Source organism: Loxodonta africana, chromosome 19 (assembly GCF_030014295.1).
Source record: "Loxodonta africana isolate mLoxAfr1 chromosome 19, mLoxAfr1.hap2, whole genome shotgun sequence".
NCBI classification, from domain to species: domain Eukaryota; kingdom Metazoa; phylum Chordata; class Mammalia; order Proboscidea; family Elephantidae; genus Loxodonta; species Loxodonta africana.
The window spans coordinates 28,542,347-28,565,420 of NC_087360.1; the positions used below are offsets into that span (position 1 = coordinate 28,542,347).

At 48.5% G+C, this 23,074-nt stretch overlaps 1 protein-coding gene across 2 annotated transcripts in view; it reads left to right on the forward strand.

The window, feature by feature from the left end:
• The window catches only part of TTC28 (tetratricopeptide repeat domain 28), a 780,748-nt gene extending 762,936 nt beyond the window's left edge, over nucleotides 1-17,812 (forward strand). The window contains exons 17-22 of one of the 2 annotated variants that reach the window (XM_023559275.2): nucleotides 1,911-2,035; nucleotides 3,691-3,922; nucleotides 4,623-4,699; nucleotides 7,177-7,306; nucleotides 10,900-11,007; nucleotides 12,135-17,809. In XM_023559275.2, coding sequence (XP_023415043.2) covers nucleotides 1,911-2,035; nucleotides 3,691-3,922; nucleotides 4,623-4,699; nucleotides 7,177-7,306; nucleotides 10,900-11,007; nucleotides 12,135-13,762 — 2,300 coding nt within the window. In that variant the 3' untranslated portion in view covers nucleotides 13,763-17,809. Of the gene's footprint in view, nucleotides 1-1,910; nucleotides 2,036-3,690; nucleotides 3,923-4,622; nucleotides 4,700-7,176; nucleotides 7,307-10,899; nucleotides 11,008-12,134 lie in introns of both variants that reach the window. The other variant, XM_010598769.3, reaches the window with a different exon arrangement.
• Nucleotides 17,813-23,074: the final 5,262 nt, after the last annotated feature.

Here is a 23,074-nt window from a genome sequence, read left to right on the forward strand (position 1 = left end):
GCAGGAGGCCCTTCCTGACAGGCTGAGCCTGGCACTCATACCTCCCCTGCCCAGGATTCCCAGAGTCCAAACCCAGCCCCAGGCCCTGCCCCCACCTAGCCTCTCACTCACCATCCTGTCTCAACCTTCAGTCTGTGGCATTCTCTCAGAAATGACCCCTACAATTCCCAAGGTACCCCAGGGCAAAGCAAAGTCCCACCAATGCTGTAACAACAGTGCCAACCCATAAAGCAGAGTATCAGAAAAACACCAGAAATGCCATTTCCAAAAACATGTTATTGTTTTAATGGCAAAAGATATATACACATCCATCTATATTAAAAATTGGACTTTCAACTTGCTCCTCCTTTTAAAAATAAATTCAGTTAGCATGTCCCAACGCTGCTGGTGTCGTTTCTCAGAGGTGGGGGAGCCCCGTGGTGGAGCCCTACAGTACCAGCCCAGGCGGTGCTGCCACCTGCCTGCCATCTGTGTGATGGATGAGCCTATTGCTGAGACGCGGAAACGGGTTGTTCACTTCACTCATCGACAACACAGCTGTAGTGTTCTTACGTTGTCTATTCAAAAAACAAATGGGATCTATCCTGTTTCCTCCTGTAGCTAAGGACAAAACCTTCAGTGGTGCCCACAGCACACGTGTAACCTGTTTCTGGCCATTTCCCTCATCCTGCGAGGTGGAGGGTGGTGGCAGGCACAGGGGTTCTGGCCCCGCTCTGCACTAAACTGCTTCTGCTCCCAGGGATACGGAGATGGGAGGACACCCTTGTGGTTTCCATCACTGTTCTCCTCACGTGACAGCGGGCTCGCACAAGCTCCTGGCAGGCGGAGTGGGTTTGGCCCCACAGAACATAGTGCAGGGTTTGTGGGAATAGGCCCACGCTTGGCCATCCACTGCCAAAGGCCCCCCACCCCACTGTCTTCCCAATGCGCTTATAGATATGGTAGTTTTGAAAAGGGGCCCTGTTTAGTTTTATTCACAGTAACGTAAAAGTCGTAACTTTGTGCTAGGGAAAACACTTTCTAATGATGTTGTGTCAGAACTAAAAAACCAAACCCGTTGCTGTCAAGTCAATTCTAGCTCATAGCAACCCTATAGGTCAAAGTAGAACTGTCCTGTAGGGTTTCCAAGGAGCAGCTGGTGGATTTGAACTGCCAACCTTCTAGTTAGCAGCCGAGCTCTTAACCACTGCACCACCAGGGCTCCGATGCTGCCTAGTTACCCTTAAAAATACTCTTAGAAAACCGGTTCCCTATCCCTCGGAGGCAGCCTGGTCTAAAGCTGCTCGGGGCTGGGGGAAGCTTCTCTATGCTTCCCAGCTTAGGAAGCAAGTGCTGGGCAAGGAGCCCCATGGACGGGGAGCCAGGATCTCGGTGCTGCATGGACAGTGACCTCTACCAGGCCGGCTCCATCTCATTCTCAGCACTGGACACGTGGCCCCTTCCCGCCTCCCCACCCCAGAGGCCAAGAGCAGGTGACAGGCCAGCACAGTGAACACCCCGCACACACACCCCTCCCTCAGGGGCAAGGGTGAGAGCCCCTGGGCTTGTTCCTCAAGGATACCTAAGTACAAACAGATACAGGATGGATTTCAGGGAAAACCAGCCCAGTCATTCCTTAGGGCGGTGGCGCTTGCTGCACGAGGAAGGCAGAGGCACTCTCAGGAGCCCCTCTAGCTGCACTTACCTGAAAAACGGAACAATATAGAGTCCTAAACAGAGGGGACAAAGGGCACCAGACGGCCACCCAGTGAGTTAGCTGCTGCACAGTCCCACCTGCCATGCAGCGCTCACCAGCCAGGCGCCCCAGCTCCAGCGGTGTTCCCAGGCGGGCGGCAGAGATGGCAGGCTGTGGAACCGGCTGGGAGCTGTGGGGCTGAGAGTCTGAGGTGCCCTTCCTGTGCTCCCCACAGGTTTCCTGCTCATTGGGAGCGACGTAAAGCTGAACAGTCCCTCGTCCCTCATCGGCCAGGCCCTCACAGAGATCCTGCAGCACCCTGAGCGTGCACGGGACGCCCTGCGAGTACTCCTGCACCTGGTAGGGGACCTGGGAGCCCGGGGAGCCCCTTACTTAGGGCTTCACTAAAAGCATGGACCCCGAGTTGACTAAAAAGGCTTGGAGGGGAAGGGTGGGGCTGGCAGGTTGGCATAGGACAGGGGATGACAGCGGGTGGGTATCAGGGTCCTGGGTATCCAGAACATGATGCTCGGGGGGCCCTGCAGATGTCTGGCCCACAGGGAGAGCCAGAGCAGACCCTCTAGACCTCTTGTGCCTGGTCAGAGGGTGGTAGCTCTCAGGGCATTTCTGACGGTAGGTCAGTCACATAAATTCTTGAGCTTAGGGTCTGCTTGAAGGAGGCTTCCTCAGGCCTGAAGGAAATTACCAAACAAATGAAGAAGGCTGTAACCTGAAACCCTCCTGTGTTCAGGCCGGACCTGAGGAAGCTCCTGCCACCTGTGCAGGGTGGATGTGCTGGCGTGTGGTGAGCCTTTGGAGACAGTGTCTCTCTCAGCTTTTTCCACCCAGTGTCTGCAAACTGCCCAGGGGCCTTTAAGGAGCTCAGCACTTGGGCCTTGTCAGGGCCTGTCAGCTCCCAAAGCCACCCTCCTCCCTTGCTGCAGCACCCAGACTGCTGAGCTGCTCCCCATTCCTCCGTGAGGCCCCTCAGGCACCTGTAAGGGTTTTCTCGTCCGTCTTGGTTTTTTTCAGTGGGTGTGCTGGCCATAGGTCAAGTTCAACAGCGCCTAACTCCTAACTGCATCTTGGTGCCATCCTGGCCCAATAGTCGGTGCCCCTTGGCCGCAGTGGGTAGTGTGTCTCCAAGGCCCTTCTGGCCTGAGGGACAGCCAGCTGGTTGGGTGTCCTGCCTATGATCAGTCCTGCCTTTTCCTCATGGCTAGTATGAGCTGCACTTCCTCCTGCCTGTGACATCCAATCCCCCAGCACCCCAACATTTTACTGTAAGAAGTCTCAGGTGACATCTTGGACAACTCGTTCCAGTGATAGTACATCTCCTCAGGGCATGCAGCATCTCAGGAGGAGCCGAGGTTTCCACCGAAGAAACCTTGCCTGTTGGAAGCTGTTTGAAGCACTGGGAAAAATGCTCACTCGGGCAGGAAACTAATGGCTCTCTGGGCGAGTTCAGCCCCCATGTGCCAAGCACCAGTTTTGGCCCTGAAACACAGGGGGACTCTTGGGAGGGAGGTAGGTTCCAGAGGCCAGTGCAGAGGGAAGCTGGGGGAGTGGTACCAGGGAGGAGAGGCACTGCTGGCCAAGGGGCCAGCACAAACAGACGTAGGGGTGGGCACTGCTGGAGGGTGGGGCAGTTGAGGGGCACTGAGTGGGGCTTGAGGCCTAAGGGTGTATCCTGCAGCGATGGGAGCCATTCCATGGTTTGGGGCAGGCCCCTGAGCTTTGTTTTCAGACAACTCACTCGATGTGGAGGAGGGCCTGGAGTGGGCCAGTAGGTTAGGGAAGGCATAGAGCCTTTTCCAAAGATGGGCCACCTCTCGTCGGCTCTGTGCATCCTTTTCATCTGCAGCCTCCCACACTCCCTTCACACTGAGCGGGTGCTATAGCACTCAGGCCTGGCCACGTGGTCTACAGAGGGCGACACTAGTCAGCCCTGACACATGGAGGGCACCAGGCTGCACCTGTGGGCAGAGTGGTGGCCTCACTTCGTCACCTTCCAGGTGGAGAAGTCCCTGCAACGTATCCAGACTGGACAGCGCAATGCCATGTACACGTCCCAGCAGAGTGTGGACAACAAAGTAGCTGGCATTCCTGGCTGGCAGGCCCTCCTCACTGCCGTGGGCTTCCGACTGGACCCCCCAGCCAGCGGCCTGCCGGCGGCCGTTTTCTTCCCAACCTCCGACCCAGGTGATCGGCTCCAGCAGTGCAGCACCACCATCCAGTCCCTGCTGGGTAAGTTGGGGCATGGCCCTGTGCCAGCAGGCTTGGGCAGAGCTGGCACCAACTGAGGGGCTGGGGAAAAGCACAACCCAGCTGGTGGCCGTGGTCCCTGCATTAATGAGATGCAGGACCTCAGAGCTGGGAAGGGGAAGGGAGTGTCCAGAGAAGGGGCAAGGAAGCAGAGGCACAGACTTTTCCTCCTGAATTTGGAGGACAGAGTACTCTCCCCGACCTCTTGATTTGTGGTGGCACATGCCCTGTGCCCCGAGAGCAGCAGTGGGGTCCTGGCTCTGCCTCTTCCTGGGACAACACAAGGTAATGCAGGTCAACAGTAGCTGTGATTCACAGTGTAACTGGCAGCTGCCATCTGACAAAGCTATGGGGCCAGCCCCTGGGTGAAGCTGGTGCAGGTGCTCGGGGCTGCCCTTTGTGCAAGACACAGAGGGGCTGATGCAACTTGAGACTGCATCTTGGGAATGTGACCGCGCCCCTGGAGGAGGACAGCAGGGCCAGGATTTGCCCTGCTGCCCCTGACCTCCCTTTCTTGGAGACAACACTCTCCTTTTCCAAGTCAAGCCCAGAAGCACATGCCTGTGCATCCTGGGCTTTTGAATGCCACCATTGCTGAGTGTTTCCGGGCTTCTTCCTGGGGAAGGCAGGACCGGGGGTCCACCGGCCTCTCGGATAATGCCCGCCCCCTTTCTTGGTTTAGGTTTGCCCAACCCTGCCCTTCAGGCGCTCTGCAAAGTCATCACCGCCTCGGAGACTGGCGAGCAGCTCATCAGCCGGGTGAGTCCTGAGCAGGGCCGGAGCCCTGCCTGAGGCTCTGCCGAGCTGTAAAGACAGAAGTGGTGTGGCCCCAGATAGGACCCTGCAAGTGATGCAGCATCGTTTCTTTCTTCAGCCTTTGTGACGAGAAGGGAAGGGCAAGGGTGGGGAGCCACAGAATAGCCCTCCCCGGCCTGTGTCCTCAGGTGCGGGCTGGGGGAGGCGGCAAGCCTTGCAGTGCAGTGCCCTCTAGATGCAGATGATGCTCATGGGGCCCTGTCCTGGCTCTCCATTCAGTGACCTCCTGTCACCTTGTCCTCCCCCAGCCTTTCAGCTATGAGCAAGCATTCCAGCCACCCCTTCTAAGCAAGCCAATGTGAGGTTGTCCGCCAGGGTGGTGACAGGTGTCTCAGTACTTATACTCTGAGACGAATTATTGAAACAAATAGTGGTGAACACAAAGTCAACTCTAATACAAAACAGAAAGTCACGTTGCATGGCAGTTTTTAAAAGCGTGCTTCCCTCTAGCAGACTAGATCTAACTCAGGGACTTGGAGGATTTCTAACTCAGAGCTTCACTGTGCCCACCAATCCTCCTGGCTGCACAGGGCTTCTGCAAGGGCCCAACCACCCCTGAAGAGCACTTTTCTCTGGTCATCTTGGACAGTAATCTCTGGAAAACCGTGTTCATTCTTATTAGAGATGCCTATCAGCAGATTTCACTTTCAGCAGACATAGTTCTGGGTGGAAACAAACCTGCCCCATCATCTAGGATGAGCCTCCGAAACTCTGAGTGGCACCCTGAGCCCTCCTCTGACCGGGGGCTGCTTCCAGCCAGATTTGGAAATGTGGCCCTGCACAGAGACTGCCCCTCCCACTGAGTTCCTGCTCAGTGTATAATCAGCGTTTTGCATCTGCTTGTTGAATACCCTCAGGAAGACTCTTCCAGAGCACTGCATATTAAAACATCCTAGAGCAAGGAGGGCTAGACATTTGAGCGCTAAGAAAAGACAAAGCTAGAATGACATATGCAGGCCAAGGCTGGGAGTCCCAGCTGCTTAACTTCTTTCTTTTGTGGGAGCACAAAGACTGTCTGCCTGATATGCTGGCTGGCCCCAGGGAAGTGTCCTGAGGCTGCCTCAGGGACTGGCGGATGGTGGACATTTCCTGAGTCACTCTGGAACCCCTCCAGGCCCTCCCCACTCGGGTCCGGCCTGCCCGGCTCTTCTACTTTCAAGGAAGGGCAGGGCCTGCCTGGCCGTGATCCCTTGACCCCCAGAGCGCCTGGCATGGCTGTTCATTTTCCTGTGTGTCCCTGCTGACTCTCGCTCCTTTCCCCTCCCGGTCAGAGCCGCAGGTCTGTGTGGCGCTTCCTAAAGCAGTGGTCAGCTCGTGTTGCATAACAACCTATGCTTGAGTCTAAACTCTCTTCTTTCTCTCTTTTTCTTTCTTTTTCTTATAATCTGCTGGCCGAAGGCTGTTAAAAATATGGTTGGAATGGTGAGTACTACTTTAAGTAGCAGCTGTCATCAGGTGAGCCCTCACCCCGCCACACTCCCGAGTTACCGTTGGTGGTGCCTTGAACTCAGCATGCAGGCGCTGCTGGACTGACTCTCGTCTGTAACGGAGACGGAGGCACATGCCAACAGGCTCTGGGCCACAGAGCTCCAGGCTGGGTGACCAGGGCCGCTGGCTGTCTGGTGGCCTGTCCCCCTCTGCTCTGGCTCTCCCTTTCCTACTCCAGCCTTCTTGTGCTCTTGATTTGGCCTTCTAGTGCCACCTGCACAGCAGGGCAGAACCAACTTTAAGTACGCAACACTGTGAACTGCACAGCGGCCCTGAGAGAGCTCAGACTCAGGAAACCTGCAACGCCACAGACCCTTTGAGTGGGTTACATGGGCTTTTCTTCGAGTGCTGAGGGACATTAGATTCCTCTTCACCATTTACCCCAAGATCATAAGGAATGACCTTAATTTTTAAAGAAAGGCAGGAGATGACCAGTCTTAGAACTCACCCCTCTCTGCTCCCTGAGGCCCTCTCCTGTACTCTGTGTGTACCACGGAAGATGCAACGGCTAGAGTCAGCAGACCCAGACTGGGGCCAGCCCAGGCCCAAGTAGCTCTATCAATGGCTACTGGCCATCTTTGATTTGACCCTGGGCACCTAGAAAGGCACATCCCAGAATCTTGTTCAATCCAGGGCACTCGCTTCCCTTTTCCGCATTGTTAACGTGGCTAAGGCATGACCTTTAATACACCATCTAGCGTCTCTGAGCCCACTGCCGCTTGGCCTTCCCAAGGAGTGAGGATAACGTGATAATAGGTAGAAAGGCACTTTAAAAAGAATCTCAAATGCTATATACAGTGAGGTGAAAGAGTCATTAGTGATGACAATAAGAGGTGACGTAGGAATAACCTGGGAACAAACCCTGAGGAGGGCCGGAGGGAAAGGAGATGCTGGGAAGAAGAGCGTGCTCACCTCTGCCCTCCCTCCCTCAGCTCCACCAGGTGCTGGTTCAGCTCCAGGCTGGCGAGAAGGAGCAGGACTTTGCATCAGCACCCATCCAGGTCTCCATCAGCGTCCAGCTATGGCGGCTCCCGGGATGTCATGAGTTCCTGGCAGCTCTAGGTAGGACAAAGCATCCTTGACTTAATTGGTTCCTTCAGTCACTTTTTAAAATTTATTTTCCTCCTGGTTGTTCTAGTGCTTTAACAAGATTCCCAAATGACCCTTCAGCTTCGACCCATTTGCCCTACATGATGATTTAATCTTTCTTATTTGTAACCATTATCTTTATATGAATCTGCTAGGTTCCGGTATTGCTGGGATCCAAGCCATGATGAAGAGCTAAAGAATAGTTAGAAGTACAGTTGTCAAATGGTGGGTTCAGTGCTGGGCTCGATCATTGGCTACTGGCAACTGGCATAAAAAGTACTGTGGAAACCACGGGCATCTAGAAAGGCACATCCCAGAATCCTCTTCAAGCCAGGACACTCACTTTTCCCTTTTTCATATTGTTAACATGGCTAAAGCAGCTCCTGACATAATTGCTATTTACTTCCAACAGGTACCTCTGTTGATAAAACACGATCAGAAGTCGTTTGAAATCTCCTCATGCCCTACCTGTGCGTGTGACTTGCTTGTGAGCCATTCACTCAACAAATGTTTTATCAAACACAGTGCTACAGCAGTGAGCAAAAGACACAAAACCCTGCCCCCCCTGGAGTTTACATTATACTGGTTGGTGGGGGGAGGAGACAAGAGACCATATTTTTATGCAAATAAGGCAGGCCTTCTACATTTGTTTGCCACGGGTGCCCTCCCCCACGAACTATTTTCATGAGCTCCACTATGCCAAGTTTTTTTACATGTTGCTATAAAAAAACTTAGCATAGCACACTTACAAATGGCAAACAAATGTAGAAGGTACATGTTGTTTGCGTAAAAATACCGTAAGTAATAAATTATTCAAGGGAGACATCTTAGAAGGCAAAGGTGCACTCTGACCAACAAAAGCATCAGGGTCAAAGTGATTGGCTGGAGGGGTGGGGAGCAGGGAGCACGGGCCTCAGAAACAAGAGATAATGCAAATGTTGACAGGGTGTGATCCAAGCAGAGGGAACAGCCAAGACTAAGGCCTGGAGGCATGGCTTTGCTGAGCAAGAGAGCTATCCAGGCAGCCATGCAGAGGGAGCAGAGGAAGCGAGGGTTGAGGGGAGAGCAAGGGAGGTGAGGGGGAGCAGAGGGAGTGGCTTTAACCTGAAGGAAGTGGGGAGCCTTTGGAGGAATGACGTGATCCACTGTCACTGTGACAGTGACCAGCCATCTGACAGGGCAGTCAGTCCTCATCAAGGGCTTTTCTGCCTGCATATTGTTGCCTCTGAATCAACTCTGATTCATGGTGACCTCTTCTGTTACAGAATAGAATTGTTCCATAGGGATTTCTTGGCTGTAATCTTTAGGGAAGCAGATCACCAGGGCTTTTCTTCCATGGTACCACTGTGCCGACCTTTCGGTTAGTATTTGACTACAAACTGTCACCTCAGCCTGGGTGTTCAGTATTGGGCCGTCTTCTCCTGGCTGTGTTATAGATGACCTTCCCAACCCGCCTCAACTTAGGGCTGGCTCCGTTTGTTTTCAGACATGTCTGTTTCTTTTGAAGGTAAAGGGGGAAACCTGTGAAGCCCTTTCATTAGACTTCTGGACTCCTTTACCATTTGTACTACTTGTTTTTTTCCTGTGGATTTAAAACACAGTCTGCTTGGTGTAAACATGATAACTGTATGTTTTGTGGAAGCAAAAGTGGGAAATGCCAGCTCCATACCCAAGACGGTCTTCCTCTCACTTCCGTGATACGCAGTGGGACCAGCCTTGGGGGCAGTGGCACAGGTGGTCAAGTCCACTTCGATAGTGAACTCTGGTGAGTCAGTGAGAACACCAGGGCCTTTCCTTACACAGGAAAAGCTCACTTCTGTGTGCAGGGCCTAGGCCTTCCCTTGTGGGCTTGAGGGTGCTGGCTAGCTGTCCTCCTCCGTGAACTGGATGTCCGATGCCCCTTTGCAGGTGTATCAAGGAGAAAGTCCAGAAGAGAACCCAGAACATCTTAGACTGGCTGTCTCTGGTGTGAGGATTATGTGATTCTCACTGATGTTCCTATACTTTTCTGTACTTTCCAAATTCCACTGACACTCCCGCGACGGGGCGAGGCCGGGCGTGTGCGTGTGCGGCTATGAGGAAGACGGGCTCTGGTTACCAGAGGGCCCCACACTCCCTTCCCAGCCCTAAGTGCGAGCTCTCGCATCACAAGCAATCGCGGGGGTGTCGGGTATTTAGAGGCTGAAGTTCTGTTGGAGTAACCAATTCAAGTCACGTTGGTGAAAGTGGAGGCTTCTCTCTTAGGTTTATGTTATTATTCGTTATTCATTTTTAAATGCTGAGTTCTCAGAATATAATGCCTTGCTGTTGCTTTCGGGGACTCTCTATTTTCAAGATCAGAGGGGGAGAGTTCCCGTAGCTGCCAGATGGCTCCTCAAGTGAATCTGATTCCAAAGGGAATGAGGGTGTTCAGACCAGTACCAGAATCCTTAAGTTAAAAAAAGAAATATATATATAATTTCTCCTCTGTGAACGCTCTCAGGCATGAGGTGCACATGCTGACAACAGCAGGCCTTGGGTGGCTGGGCCTGACCTTCCCTGTGGTGAGATCAGGAGAAGGGGGTGCTATCTCAGAGGAGAGGGGGTGATATCACAGGTGCCAGTCCCCTGGGAGCTTCAGCATCAAGCATTTTGCCACCATTTGGAGCAGTGACTCCCTGAGAGAGGCTATCAGTGCTAAAGGCTCTGCAGTCCCTAAATCCCCGCCCGGTGGCTCCTGCATGTGGTGCCATTGCTGGCTGTGGTGTCTGTGTGTGGCTTCTTCCTCCTGAGCTCCTCCCTGGGAGGTGTATTTACTGGGTGCCTCTGGAATGGCTCTTAACAAGTCTTAGTGCTGTGTCAACAGCTCCTTAGCCAGCCCTCACTCAGGAAGCTCTGCGTCCTTTGTTGTACTCGCTCTGAGTCTCATTATAATCATCAGAACCAGGGAGTGGCACCCCTGGGCTTTGGAAAAGTGAAGTCCCTGCAGGGCAGTTCAGCCAAGAAAGCAGTTTCTCCATCACCAGCAAAGCCTTCACTAAACCTTCAGCATTTATGAAGGCCCAGGGTGGCAGACACTGACCACATACAAGACGCTGTCCTTGCCCTGAGACGCTTCCACCTTCCCACACACCAACTTTAAATACTAGACTCAATGCCGGATGGAGTGGCCCGTTTTTCCCCCGGACGTTCTTCCTTAAGTAAAGGTGCATTTCTGCTGTTCTTCTGTGAGAAAATAGAACAATGACAGGATGTTAACAGGCCTTTAAAGCCCTAGGCCTCAGCTCTCAAGGACACAATGTAGGGCAGTAGAGCAGCCACAAAGGGACAGAGGAGATCCCAGCAGCAAGCTCTGCACCCAGGCGAAGGGGGAGCCACAGGGAGGGTGCTGTGGGTGAGGCAGCTGGCACTACTGATCAACAGCCCTCGGAGGCCTGGCTCTGAGTGAGAGGCTCCCAGCCAGAAGGGCGTGCTGAGGGGCCTGGAGCCTGGGCCGATGGAATTGTATGAGGAGCCCTACAGCTCCAATTGTTTTCAAGATACAGAATCTTCCTTAAGAAAACATGTTTACATCTTTGATCCTCTAGGTTTTGACCTCTGTGAAGTTGGTCAGGAGGAAGTCATTCTGAAAACTGGGAAACAGGCCAACCGACGGACTATGCACTTCGCACTCCAGTCCCTGCTGTCCCTCTTTGGTAGGTGCCTCGCTCAGCCAACCCATGCGTCCTCCCGCATGCTCCACCCCAGGGCAGGCCACTGCCACACACCTGGTTACACTCTCATGAAGGGAAGAAAAGGAAATAAACGTGTGTGTTAGGGACAACTCAATAGCAATGAGTGAAACCTCCTGTTCTCATGGAGCTTGCAATCAGTAGAGGGAGATACATACAGTGTACGTGAGATGGTGACAAGTGCTGTGAGGAAAACCAAAACTGGGGACAGTGACAAGTGCTGTGAAGAAAACCAAAACTGGGGAGGGAAAAGAAAGTGAGAGAAGTGGCAGCGGAGCAGCTTAGCAAGGGAGCGGAGAAGGGCGGGACGAGGCCCGACAGGAGCAGGTGCCAGATCCCATAGGCAGGCGATGGTCAGGGCTTGGAGGACACACCTGGTCTGAGGAATGTTCCGAAAGGCCCATGCTGACTGCTTTGGGAAGAGTAATGCTGGCTGGGATAGTGGTCATGGCTCGAAGGTAGAACCAACAGGATCTGCTGAGGGATGTGCGTTGACACAGAAAAAGAGGAGAACAACTAATGGAACCGCTGTTAGCCAAGACCAGGAACGTGGCAGGAAGAATGGGTTGAGTCTAATCTTAGACATGCTCAGTTTTGAAACATCCATTAGATACTAGAGAGGCACAGCGTGAAGGGTGAGTGAGGACCACTCTGCTGCAGAGGTCTGCTGGAGCGCAGGGCAGTGGGGCCCAAGGGGACGTCCTGTGGGCAGGTGACTTGTCTCTGTGCAGTTTAGAACAGGAGATATCACAGACTACTCACAGGCCCTGGGCCCGAGCTGAGGGTCGGCCCTGGTAAGGGCAGGAGGGCCGAAGCGGGTTGCTGGCCCATGCCATGGGGAGCAGAGTGGAGACGGCCCTGCCATTGAGGTGGAGGTCTGAGTCCGGGAGCTCTCCTGGGGTGCTTTTGTCCCTGTTTAAGATTTACTGTGTTTTCCAGAATTGTAAGGCTAATTCAAATTGTATCTAAGTAGCACTTGCATAATTCTCTGCCAGCTTCTATGCATATAAGGATGCTTGTGATTTTTGAAAGGAAATCAAAACCATTCAGAATTCTAACTGCCCTTTGGGCACTTGTGTTTTTGTGCTTAGATTCTACGGAGCTGCCCAAGCGCCTCAGCCTTGACAGTTCGTCCTCCCTCGAGTCTCTGGCATCAGCTCAGTCCGTCTCCAACGCCCTGCCTTTGGGCTACCAGCACCCTCCCTTCTCTCCCACTGGTGCAGACAGCATCACCTCGGACGCCATCTCCGTGTACAGCCTGAGCTCTATCGCCTCCTCCATGAGCTTTGTCTCCAAGACTGAGGTTGGGTTGGAAGGTGGCGGCCCCAGAGGACGACAGGACTATGACCGGTCCAAAAATGCTTACCCGCAGAGATCCACCTTGCCTCGGCGGCAGATGTCCCCACAGGCCCGCACTGCAGGCAGCAAAGATGAGGAGGAGTACGAAGGGTTCTCCATCATCAGCACCGAGCCTCTGGCGGCCTACCAAGAAAACAAGAAGGCACGATTCTCACCAGATCACAATCAGTCCAGGGTCGGGACACCTGGAGGTGTTAAAGTTTCTGTCAGCTCCAAGGGGAGCATCAGCACTCCAAACTCTCCAGTTAAAATGACTCTGATTCCCAGCCCAAACTCACCCTTCCAAAAGGTTGGAAAACTAGCAAGTTCAGATACAGGAGAATCAGACCAGTCTAGCACAGAAACAGATAGTACCGTGAAATCCCAAGAAGAAAGCAACCCAAAGCTTGATCCACAAGAGTTGGCCCAGAAAATTCTAGAGGAGACGCAAAGTCATCTCATTGCAGTAGAGCGTCTTCAGAGGAGTGGCAATCAAGCGAGCAAGAACAGTAATTCAGATGATGGCATTTCCGTGCCAAACAGCACTACCGTCTTCAGAGCGTCAGAAACAAGTGCATTCAGCAGGCCTGTCCTTTCCCATCAGAAGAGCCAACAATCACCAGTTACTGTTAAGCCAAAGCCCCCAGCCAGAAGCTCATCCCTGCCCAAGGTGAGCTCGGGATATAACAGCCCCACCACCTCGGAGACATCCATCAAAGACAGCCGGAGCCAGCACAGCGGCCGGCCCTCGCCCGGCTCTGACTCCCAGACTTCCCTGACTGACCAGCCTCTCTTTAAACTGAAGTACCCCAGCTCTCCTTACAGTGCTCACATTTCCAAGTCCCCGAGGAACATGTCCCCAAGCTCAGGCCACCAGTCTCCTGCTGGTAGTGCACCATCCCCAGCTCTCTCATATTCTTCAGCTGGTTCGGCTCGTTCGAGCCCTGCAGATGCGCCAGACATAGACAAACTGAAAATGGCAGCCATTGATGAGAAGGTGCAGGCCATCCATAACCTGAAGATGTTTTGGCAGAGCACACCCCAGCATCCCACAGGACCAATGAAAATATTCCGCGGGACCCCTGGAACGATGACTTCCAAAAGAGATGTCCTCAGTCTATTGAATTTGTCACCTCGGCACAACAAGAAGGATGAAGGAGTAGATAAGCTTGAACTTAAGGAGCTGTCTTTGCAGCAGCATGGTGAAGCACCCCCAAAACCCCCTCCCAATGGACACTGGCACACACAGACCACCAGGCTGAGCACACTCCCGCTGCCTGCCGGCGTTCCTGCAGCTCCTACGCGCCCTCTCAGACTTCCTTCTGGAAACGGCTATAAGTTTCTATCCCCGGGAAGATTTTTTCCTTCCTCCAAATGCTAAGTGTCTTTTCTACCCATTGAATCCGAGAGCAGCAGCCCACAGAGAGGGTCTCAGTATTCACTCTGCCTACTTGCCTTGCCTGAGCGCACAAGTCACCGCCATGCCGCTGTCAGCACCGCCTCGTGATGGATGCCTTCCCCGGCGTCACCGTGTCCAAACGCTACCAAGCACACAGCCAGTGGCTCTGTTGCCAGGACTCTGGACCAGATTCACCAAAAGCCAGAACTTCTGTGGGGTCGGTACAAGAAGCTCATGGAATTTTCCACACACTTCACCAAATGTTTACCTTTGAACTCCCAATTCTCATCTCTGATGTGATTCTTCGCCAGGATTTTTGTACAAAACGGTCATGGTTGTGGGGTGGGGAGAGGAAAGGGAGCAGGTATTTTGCTAAGAGGTGGATATACAGCACCTTTTATACAGAAATACAAATAGAGCTTTTTTTTTTTTTTTTTTTTTTTACAGCTTTCAGGTGCTGGTTGGGGTGGTATATATAAAAAAATTTCTCTAAGTTGGAAGTGTTATAGTCACCAAAAACAGAATAATGGTTTTAGAAAATGCCAATGATTTGTAATTAAATTGTAGCAATTTTGATCTCATAACATTGTGACACCACAGTAACAATGCAATAATTCAGGTTGAAACAGTGCTTCCATCCTGAACACTTCTTCCGGCTCTACAAATGTCCTTTTGGGCCCCTCTGTCAACCAAACTTGAATTTTTTAAAAAAACATGTGTGTAACTCTTATCCAGGCATCTTAGAACTATGCAATTGTGATTTAAAATGCAACTTTGTGCTTTTAAAACATTATCGACCTTTTTTGTACACAGATAAACAACTTGGTTTTATTATCAATAGTACTTTGCATTTATAGCTATTATTTTTAAAAACTCAAAAGTTTTTTAAAAATGGCAAATTTTGAATAGTCAACAACAAGTAATTATCAAGTTTGGGGGAAAGGTTGAAATTACTCAGTTTCCTTATGAGCAAAAAATTAAAAAAAAAAAAAAAAAAAGAAAGCAATGTCCACAGTTAACTAGATTTAACCAGAATCTAGCCTTCCAGCTCCTATTCCCTTTTATCAGCTGCTTAATTTTAGTCTCTTTTCCTACCCCCGGGCCTCTAACAAACACCTCTTCTATCTCAATCCATTGCCAGGTTCACGCAGTCCCAGCAGCCTCCCCGTAGCTGGGGCCGTCCTCTCATCACCCCTGCTGTCTGAAAGACAGGGCCCTCCCCACCACAGAAGACTTTCATATCCATATGCTGAGATGCAGGTGTAGCCTTTGCTGGGATGTACCTCTGAATTACTGCTCAAAAGGGCAACAGATACTCATCAAAAATGGAGGCAGGCTTTTCCCATACAATGACAGTGTACTTGCACTGCCATTGGCTGAGACAAGAAAAGGGAATAGTCTAGTTAGGGGTAAACATTAATTTATTTTAATAAAGAAATGAAATGCTGAAAATCGTATTAGTATTAAGTTTAGTTGGAGAATTTAAGTAAGCATCTTTTAGGTAACTCTAAAATTGAGATTTGACCATCCTAACTGTGAGGGTATGTCCCACAAAGGTAATGCAGTCACCTGGCCCAGGACATGAGGAACTGGCAGGGAGGGGACTAACACCAAGACAGCCAGGTAGAGTTTTAACCTTGGGTAGGATCTCACTTTATAAACACACACTGACCACCTGTCCGTTCTTTAGTATACTCCTCTGAAAGGAGAATGTTTACCCATTTTGTGTTAGTCTCCTGAGCTATGTCATAGAGGTTTATACCTTTAACCCAACAGCCATGTTGATGGAAGCAGACAATAAGGATGTCACATGCCAATCCTGATCCCAACACTGGAAGAGAAATACTTTATAAAGAAGCAAGCCACTATGAGGATGTCTTCATATGAGCAGAGAAAAAAATAAATGGTAATAAAAGTACCAGTGATGCAAATGAAAGCCACATTTATAGCACTGTTCACTTCATTTGGATAGTAAAATCAGGTCCTCAACAACAAACGCTAAACTGCAAAGCACACACGACAGTTGGGCTGCCCTTTCTCAGCAAGTCTGTCCCAGTCTCTTTCCCAAGTGCCATGGTATCATAAAGGAAAGGCCTGGGCTCAGTGCTGTCCCCAGGAGGCTGTCCACCTTCTAGTCAACTTCCCCCATCACCCGGACCATTCCCATGGACACATCTTCTTGTGGTTTTCAAGCCAGCTGGGAAAACTCATGGACTCTAACCTGGTTTTAGTCTTAAGTACATTTTTGTGTTAGGTTTCATATTGCAGAGCCAAAATGGTACTTGTATCTAGGACCTCCCCCCAGATTTTGGGGGGGCGGTCCTAGATACAAGCATCAATGAAGGGAAAAACAAAGACGACATAATAGGACCGACTTGAAAACCACTGTAGAGTCGCCACTTTGTTGTTTGCTGAGTGTCATTCCTGATGTTTCTATGAGTAGAATAGATGTAAAATCATAAAATCAAAGTCAATTTTTTAGGCTATGCTGAAAAAATCTGCATCTAAAATTATGTGAGGTTTTATAATTCACTAAGATTTTCTTTGTATAAGTCAGGGGTCAGTAAACTACAGCCCACAGGCTAAATCTGGCCGGCTGCCTAGTTTTTTACAGCCCACAAGCTAAGAACGGTTTTCACAGTTTTAAATGGTTACCAAGTCCCTACATAATATTCTTGATTTTGCCTCTTGGCCCACAAAGCCTGAAATACTTAATACCTGGCCCTTTTAGGAAAAGGTGGCTGATTCCTGGCCTAGAAGGGAGAAAACACAATTGAAATAACGTTTCGTTTCTCCAGTCTAGGGCAAGTGAGTGGCACACTGGGGTCAGCCTGCCTGCAGGGAAGCCCTGAGCATGCCTGGGCCATGTGGGCCAAGGAACAAGGGACTCCTGCCTAGCCCTTGGCTCTCTGCTCACTTGGGAAGAGTGAATAGATGTGGGTAAAATTTATAAAAATATTTGCCATTTGCAGACAGCATTGGATACGTTTCTTTTTCAGCTCAGGAAACTGACATGCCCCGCCCACCTTGACTCTCAGACACAAACACGCTGAATATGAGCAACGAAGCCGCCATCCCCCCCAGCCCTCAGGATAGACTCGCAGCACAGTGCTGGACTCAGTCCTGATTCTTACTGGTGAATTCCTCAACTACTCTGGTGAGCTTAACTCAGTCAAAACATCAAGAAAAAATTAGCGTATAACACTCACATTTTGATCCACACTGCTATGTAGAAAAATGAAAGCGTTCTCACCTCCAGCCCAGTCTTCAAAGTAAATTAATGGTCCCCACCAACACTTGCTGGGTTTCAGCCAGAGACAAGTGCTGCACACACTGCCCTGGCCTACTCATCTGTCCCGGTGACTATCCTATTGGGTCCTTGGTACCATGAACCTGTCCCACTGTCTTTACCACACACACTGGCAGACCCACAAGGAGAACTATCACTTTGTTTCAGTTCAGGTTGGAAAAAAATGCCACATAATCTGGTTTGCTTTTAATAAGTAGGCAAAAAGTAAAGATTGTGTAGTTTTCATCACATACTTTGTTGTTTTATCTAAAATGACTGTACATGTGGTTTGTGAACTAGGCTGTTTGTGCCAGATCCTTCAAAGACGTTTCATGCAAGGACCTCTGTGGTCCCTCCCCTCCCCGGGCGCCTTCCCCACTTGGCACCCTGCCCTGTATGCAGTGTTAGCCATCTTTGGCCTTCATGGACTTTTTTGTAAATTACACAGTTTCCAGACAGCATTAAAACTTTTTATACTACAAAATTTACCATGTAAAAAGAACTTCATATTTTTATTGAGATTGCTAAGGCACTTGGCCTTCTTCCTTTGTGATGTCAGTGTCTATTAAAGCATGAGTTCCCTGGGTTTTAAGTGCTGTGTCATTGAATCACTTCCGATACACGTCCTGCGCTTTCTAGGTTCTCTGCAGAGCACGGTGGTCACGTGTCACTCATGAGCATAGATCTCCTCACCCACACAACTGCAGGATGTTCTGGCCCTCCGAGTGTGATGGCAGATCGTAAGCATTTAACCAACTAAATAACCACCACTGACCAGGGCTGAGCGCCTCAGTGCTGAGAAGCCTGCCTGCAGGATGGCCAGCAGCCCATTCACCTGGCTCTGCTGTGCAATCCTTGTACTCCTCCCTCTGCCTGGAACACCCCCCCCCTTCACTAGGCTGCCTCACCTGATCCTTTAGGGCACACCTCAGGGCCACCCCCTCCGGAGACTGCTTTCCTGAGGACTCACTCACTCTGGACTGGCTTCTGTTTCCCACCCACTCACTGGCAAGTGCTATCATATTACTGATGGCAAAGGCCGGTGGACAGCTCTCTCTGTGTAACACTGTCTGCCCTTACACTGCAAGCCCCTCAGTGCGTCGGCAGGAGACGCAGGACCTCAGCAAGGGGACAGCAGACCAAGCAGCAGCAGAACCAGATGGTATCAAAAAGGATGGTGAATTGGACAAAGAACCGCTAAGAGCTTCTAAAATAAAATACAACCATTGAGTTTATAGAGAGCTGACTAATAAAACAGACTAGAGAATTAGTATAATTAAAGATTGAGCCGAAGAAATCATCCAGAATTTAGCACAAAGCCTGAAAATATGAAAGAGAGGTTAAGGGCCACAGAAAATAAAATGAAAAGGTCCAACATACTCCAGAAAGAAAGGAGAGTATAATAGATTCTTTTCAGCTTGTCGAAAGATAAAACTCAACAGATTAGAAAGGATAATGAATGCCAAATAGGATAAATAAAAAGACCATACCTAGGCACAGACTAATTAAACTGCTGACTACCAGAGACAAAGTCTTATACCCCACCAGAGAATGGCATATTACTTACAGAGGAACAAGGATTACACTCACAGCAGTTTTATCAACAAGACCATGGAAGCTGAAAGACAGGATTAATTTTCAATGTGTTGAGAAAATTCTCACCTGGAATTATATATCCTGCCAGATAGGGGCAGGGAGGGCAAGACGAAGAACATTTAGACAAAAACAGAGTCCATTACCACCAGTTCCCCATATCTAAAGACACTTCCAAAGAAGGTAGCATATGGAAGTTTTAGACAAAACAACAAACAGGTTTATGAAACAATTATGGAGAGCCAGTCTCTGACACTTGGTGAATAACCAGTCTCTGATAGTTAGTGAATAGACACTCTTCACAAACATGGCAATATTTTATGAAAATAACCACATACAGTCCACATAGCAAGTCACAGCAAACATCAAAGAATCATTGTTCCCATCAAATAATCTGAACACAATATAACTGAGTTAGAAATCAATAACAAGAAGATAACTAAAACATTCCCAATCACTTGGATATTTTAGAATGCACTGAACAGTGTGTGAGCCATGGCAGAACTCATAACAGAAATAAAGAGCACATATCAAAATTGGTGGATGCCTCTAGAGCCACTCTGGGAGTTTCTGGGGTTTACTTTTACTAATAACAGAAGTGTTTTTATTTGTTCTGTTCAAGACTAGAAGTTTGCACAATGGGCTATAAACAATCTCACGTTCACTGAGTAAATGAAGTATATACTTATTTTTATTGTTTTTCTGCTTACATGCCACTTTCAGGAAATTTGTAAATTACATACTCATTTAAGAATGAATTTTATTTATAGCTCCATAAGTGGTATTTTAAAGAAAAATTTACAGCCCCAAATGTTTATAGTTATGGGTAATAACCAAATTATGTAAGTGCATGAGCCCCAACTAACCAGGAGGGATGCTGGTCCTAAGCAACAAGTACTATGATACTAGTGTGAACTGGAATACGTAGGAAAGAATAAACACTACGGAGCCAGGGGACCAAGTCAAGAAGAAAATAACAAATGTAGAGAAGAAAGAAGATATTATGAATTGAATTGAATTGTGTCCCCAAAAAAGATATGCTGAAGTCTTAACCCCTGGTACCTGAAGTGATCTTGTTTGGAAAATGGGTCTTTGAAGATATTATCAGTTAGGTTCACATGAGGTCATACTGGAGTAAAGGTGGTCCTAATCCTCTATGACTGGCATCCTCATAAAAGAGGAGATGAAACACAGAGACAGGGAGAAAGGGGAAAGACAGGCTCATGAAGATGCATGTACAAGTCAAGGAATGCCAAAGATTGTCAGGAGCCACCAGAAGCTAGGAAAGAGAGATGGAATAGATTCTCTCTCAGAGCCCTCAGAAGGAATCAACATGGCTGATACCCTGATTTGGACTGCTAGCCTCCAGAACTTTGAGACAATAATTTCTGCTCTTACAAGCCATCCAACTTGTGGTATTTTGTTACGACAGCCCTAGGACACTAATACAGAAGGGAACATGAAAGATCAGAAATTAATGAAAGAGGACAATATAATCAGAATGGGCAAAAGTTTGCTGAAAAGACAAAACAGATTAATCTCTGAGAAGTCTGATTGTATGTGTGTGCATGTGAGAGAGAAAGAATAGGAAAGGGAAGAAAAAGGGTATAACTAAAGATGCAGCAGAGATAGAAAAGTAAGAAAATACTACGAATAATTTTATGCCAAAAGATGTGAAAATGCAAAATAACACTTTATGTGATTTAGGCATACATAGATAGTTGAGGTATCTAGAAATGCAGGTGAAAAACCTCAAATGCAGGAGAGTAGCACCACTGTGCAATATTTTGTTCTGTTATACATGGGGTCACTATGAGTCGGAACTGACTCTGTGGCCCCTGACAACATAACGCTGTGGGGAAGGCAAGGGAAGGGAAGGGAGGCCATGGGATTGAATCCTGAGCAGTACACAGGCGATGTCAACTACAAAGCACTATAACATACAACTCTACTTTTTCATATATCCAAGTTATCTCATAATGAATTTGTTGTTGTTGTTAGGTCTCGTCCAGTCGGTTCCAGCTCACAGCAACCCTATGTACAATAGAATGAAACATTGCCCAGTCCTACGACATCCTCACAATCATTGTTACGCTTGAGCCCATCTTTGCAGCCACCAAGTTAATCCATCGTGTTGAGGGTCTTTCTCTGTTTCAATGACCCTCTCCTTTACCAAGCATGATGTCCTCCTGATAACATGTCCAAAGTATGTGAGACAGAGTTTCACCATCCTTGCTTCTAAGGAGCTTTCTGGCTGTATTTCTTTTCAGATTTTTCATTCTTCTGGCAGTCCATGTATAGTCAATATTCTTCACCAGCACCATAATTCAAAGGCATCAATTCTTCTTCGGTCTTCCTTATTCATTATCCAGCTTTCACACGTATATGAGTCAAATGAAAACACCATGGCTTGGGTCAGGTGCACCTTAGTCCTTAAAGTGACGTCTTTGCTTTCTAACACGTTAAAGATAGCTTTTGCAGCAGATTTGCCCAATGCATTGCATCGTTTGATTTCTTGACTGCTGCTTCCACGGGCATTGATTATGGATCCAAGTAAAACAAAATCCTTGACAACTTCCGTATTTTCTCTGTTTATCATGATGTTGCTTACTGGTCCACTTGTGAGGATTTTTGTTTTCTTTATGTTGAGGTGTAATCCATACTGAAGGCTGCAGTGTTTGATCTTCATCAGTAAGTGCTTCAAGTCCTCTTCCCCTTTAGCAAGCAAGGCTGTGTCACCTGAATATCACAAGTTGCTAATGAGTCTTCCTCCAATCCTGATGCCACATTCTTCCTCATATAGTCCAGCTTCTTCTCAGCATACAGGTTGAATACGTATGGTGAAAGCACACAACCCTGACTGACACTTGACTTTAAAGTATGCAATATCCCCTTGTTCTGTTCGAACAATTATCTCTTGGTCTATGTACAGGGTGCTCATAAGCACAATTAAATGTTCTGGAATTCCCATTCTGCACAGTGTTATCCATAATTTATTATGATCCACACAGTCAAATGCATTTGCATAGTCAGTAAGACATAGGTAAACATCTTTCTGGTATTCTCTGCTTTCAGCCATGATCCATCAGCAATGATATCCTTTGTTCCACGTCCTCTTCTGAATCCGCCTTGAATTTCTGGCAGTTCCCTGTTGATGTACTGCTGCAACTGCTTTTGAATGATCTTCAGCCAAATTTTACTTGTGTGTGATATTAATGATATTGTTCCATACTTTCTGCATTATGTTGGACCACCTTTCTTTTAAACGGGCACCAATATGGATCTCTTCCAGTCGGTTGGCCAGGTAGCTGTCTCGGCATAGACAAGTGAACACCTCCAGTGCTGCAACCATTTTTGAAGCATTGAAATTGGTGTTTCATCAATTCTTGGAGCCTTGTTTTTCACTAATGCCTTCAGTGCATCTTGGACTTCTTCCTTCAGGACCATTCGTTCTTGATCATATGATTCCGAAATGGTTGAACATCAACCAATTCTTTTGGTACAGTGACTCTGTACAGTGTTTCCTGGGTCATTTAATATTTTCCCTGTAGAATCCTTCAATATTGCAACTTGATGTTTAAAGTTTTTCTTCAGTTCTTTCGGCTTGAGAAATGCCAAGCGTGTTCTTCCCTTTCGGTTTTCTATCTCCAGGGCTTTGCACATTTCATTATAATACTTCACTTTGTCTTTTCAAGCTGCCCTTTGAAATCTTCTGTTCAGCTCTTTTACTTCATTATTTCTTCTGTTCACTTTAGCTACTCTACATTCAAAAGCAACTTTCAGAGTCACTTCTGACATACATTTTGGTCTTTTCTTTCTTTCCTGTCTTTTTAATGACCTCTTGCTTTCTTCCTATATGGTGTCCTCGATGTCATCACACAACTTGTCTGGTCTTTGGTCATTAGTGCTAAATGCGTCAAATCTATTCTTGAGATGGTCTCTAAGTTCAGGTGGGACAAACTCAAGGTCTTGCTTTGGCTCTCGTGGACTTGTTCTAATTTTCTTCAACTTGAACTTGCATATGAACAACCGATGATCTGTTCCAGAGTCTGCCCCTGGCCTTGTTCTGACTGATGATATTGAGCTTTTCCATCGTCTCTTTCCACAGATATATTTGATTTGATTCCCCTGTATTCCATCTGGCAAGGCCCAAGTATATGGTGGGTGGTGCATAGTCACTGTTTATGTTGTGAAAAAAGGTATTTGTGATGAGGAAATCATTGGCCTTGCAAAATTCTATCATGCAATCTTCGGCATTGTTTCTATCACCAAGGCAGTATTTTCCAACTACCAATCCTTTGTTTCCATCTTCCGTATTCCAATCACCAGTAATTATCAATGCATCTTGACTGAATGTTTGATCAGTTTCAGACTGCTGCAGTTGGTAAAAATCTTCAATTTCCTCATCTTTG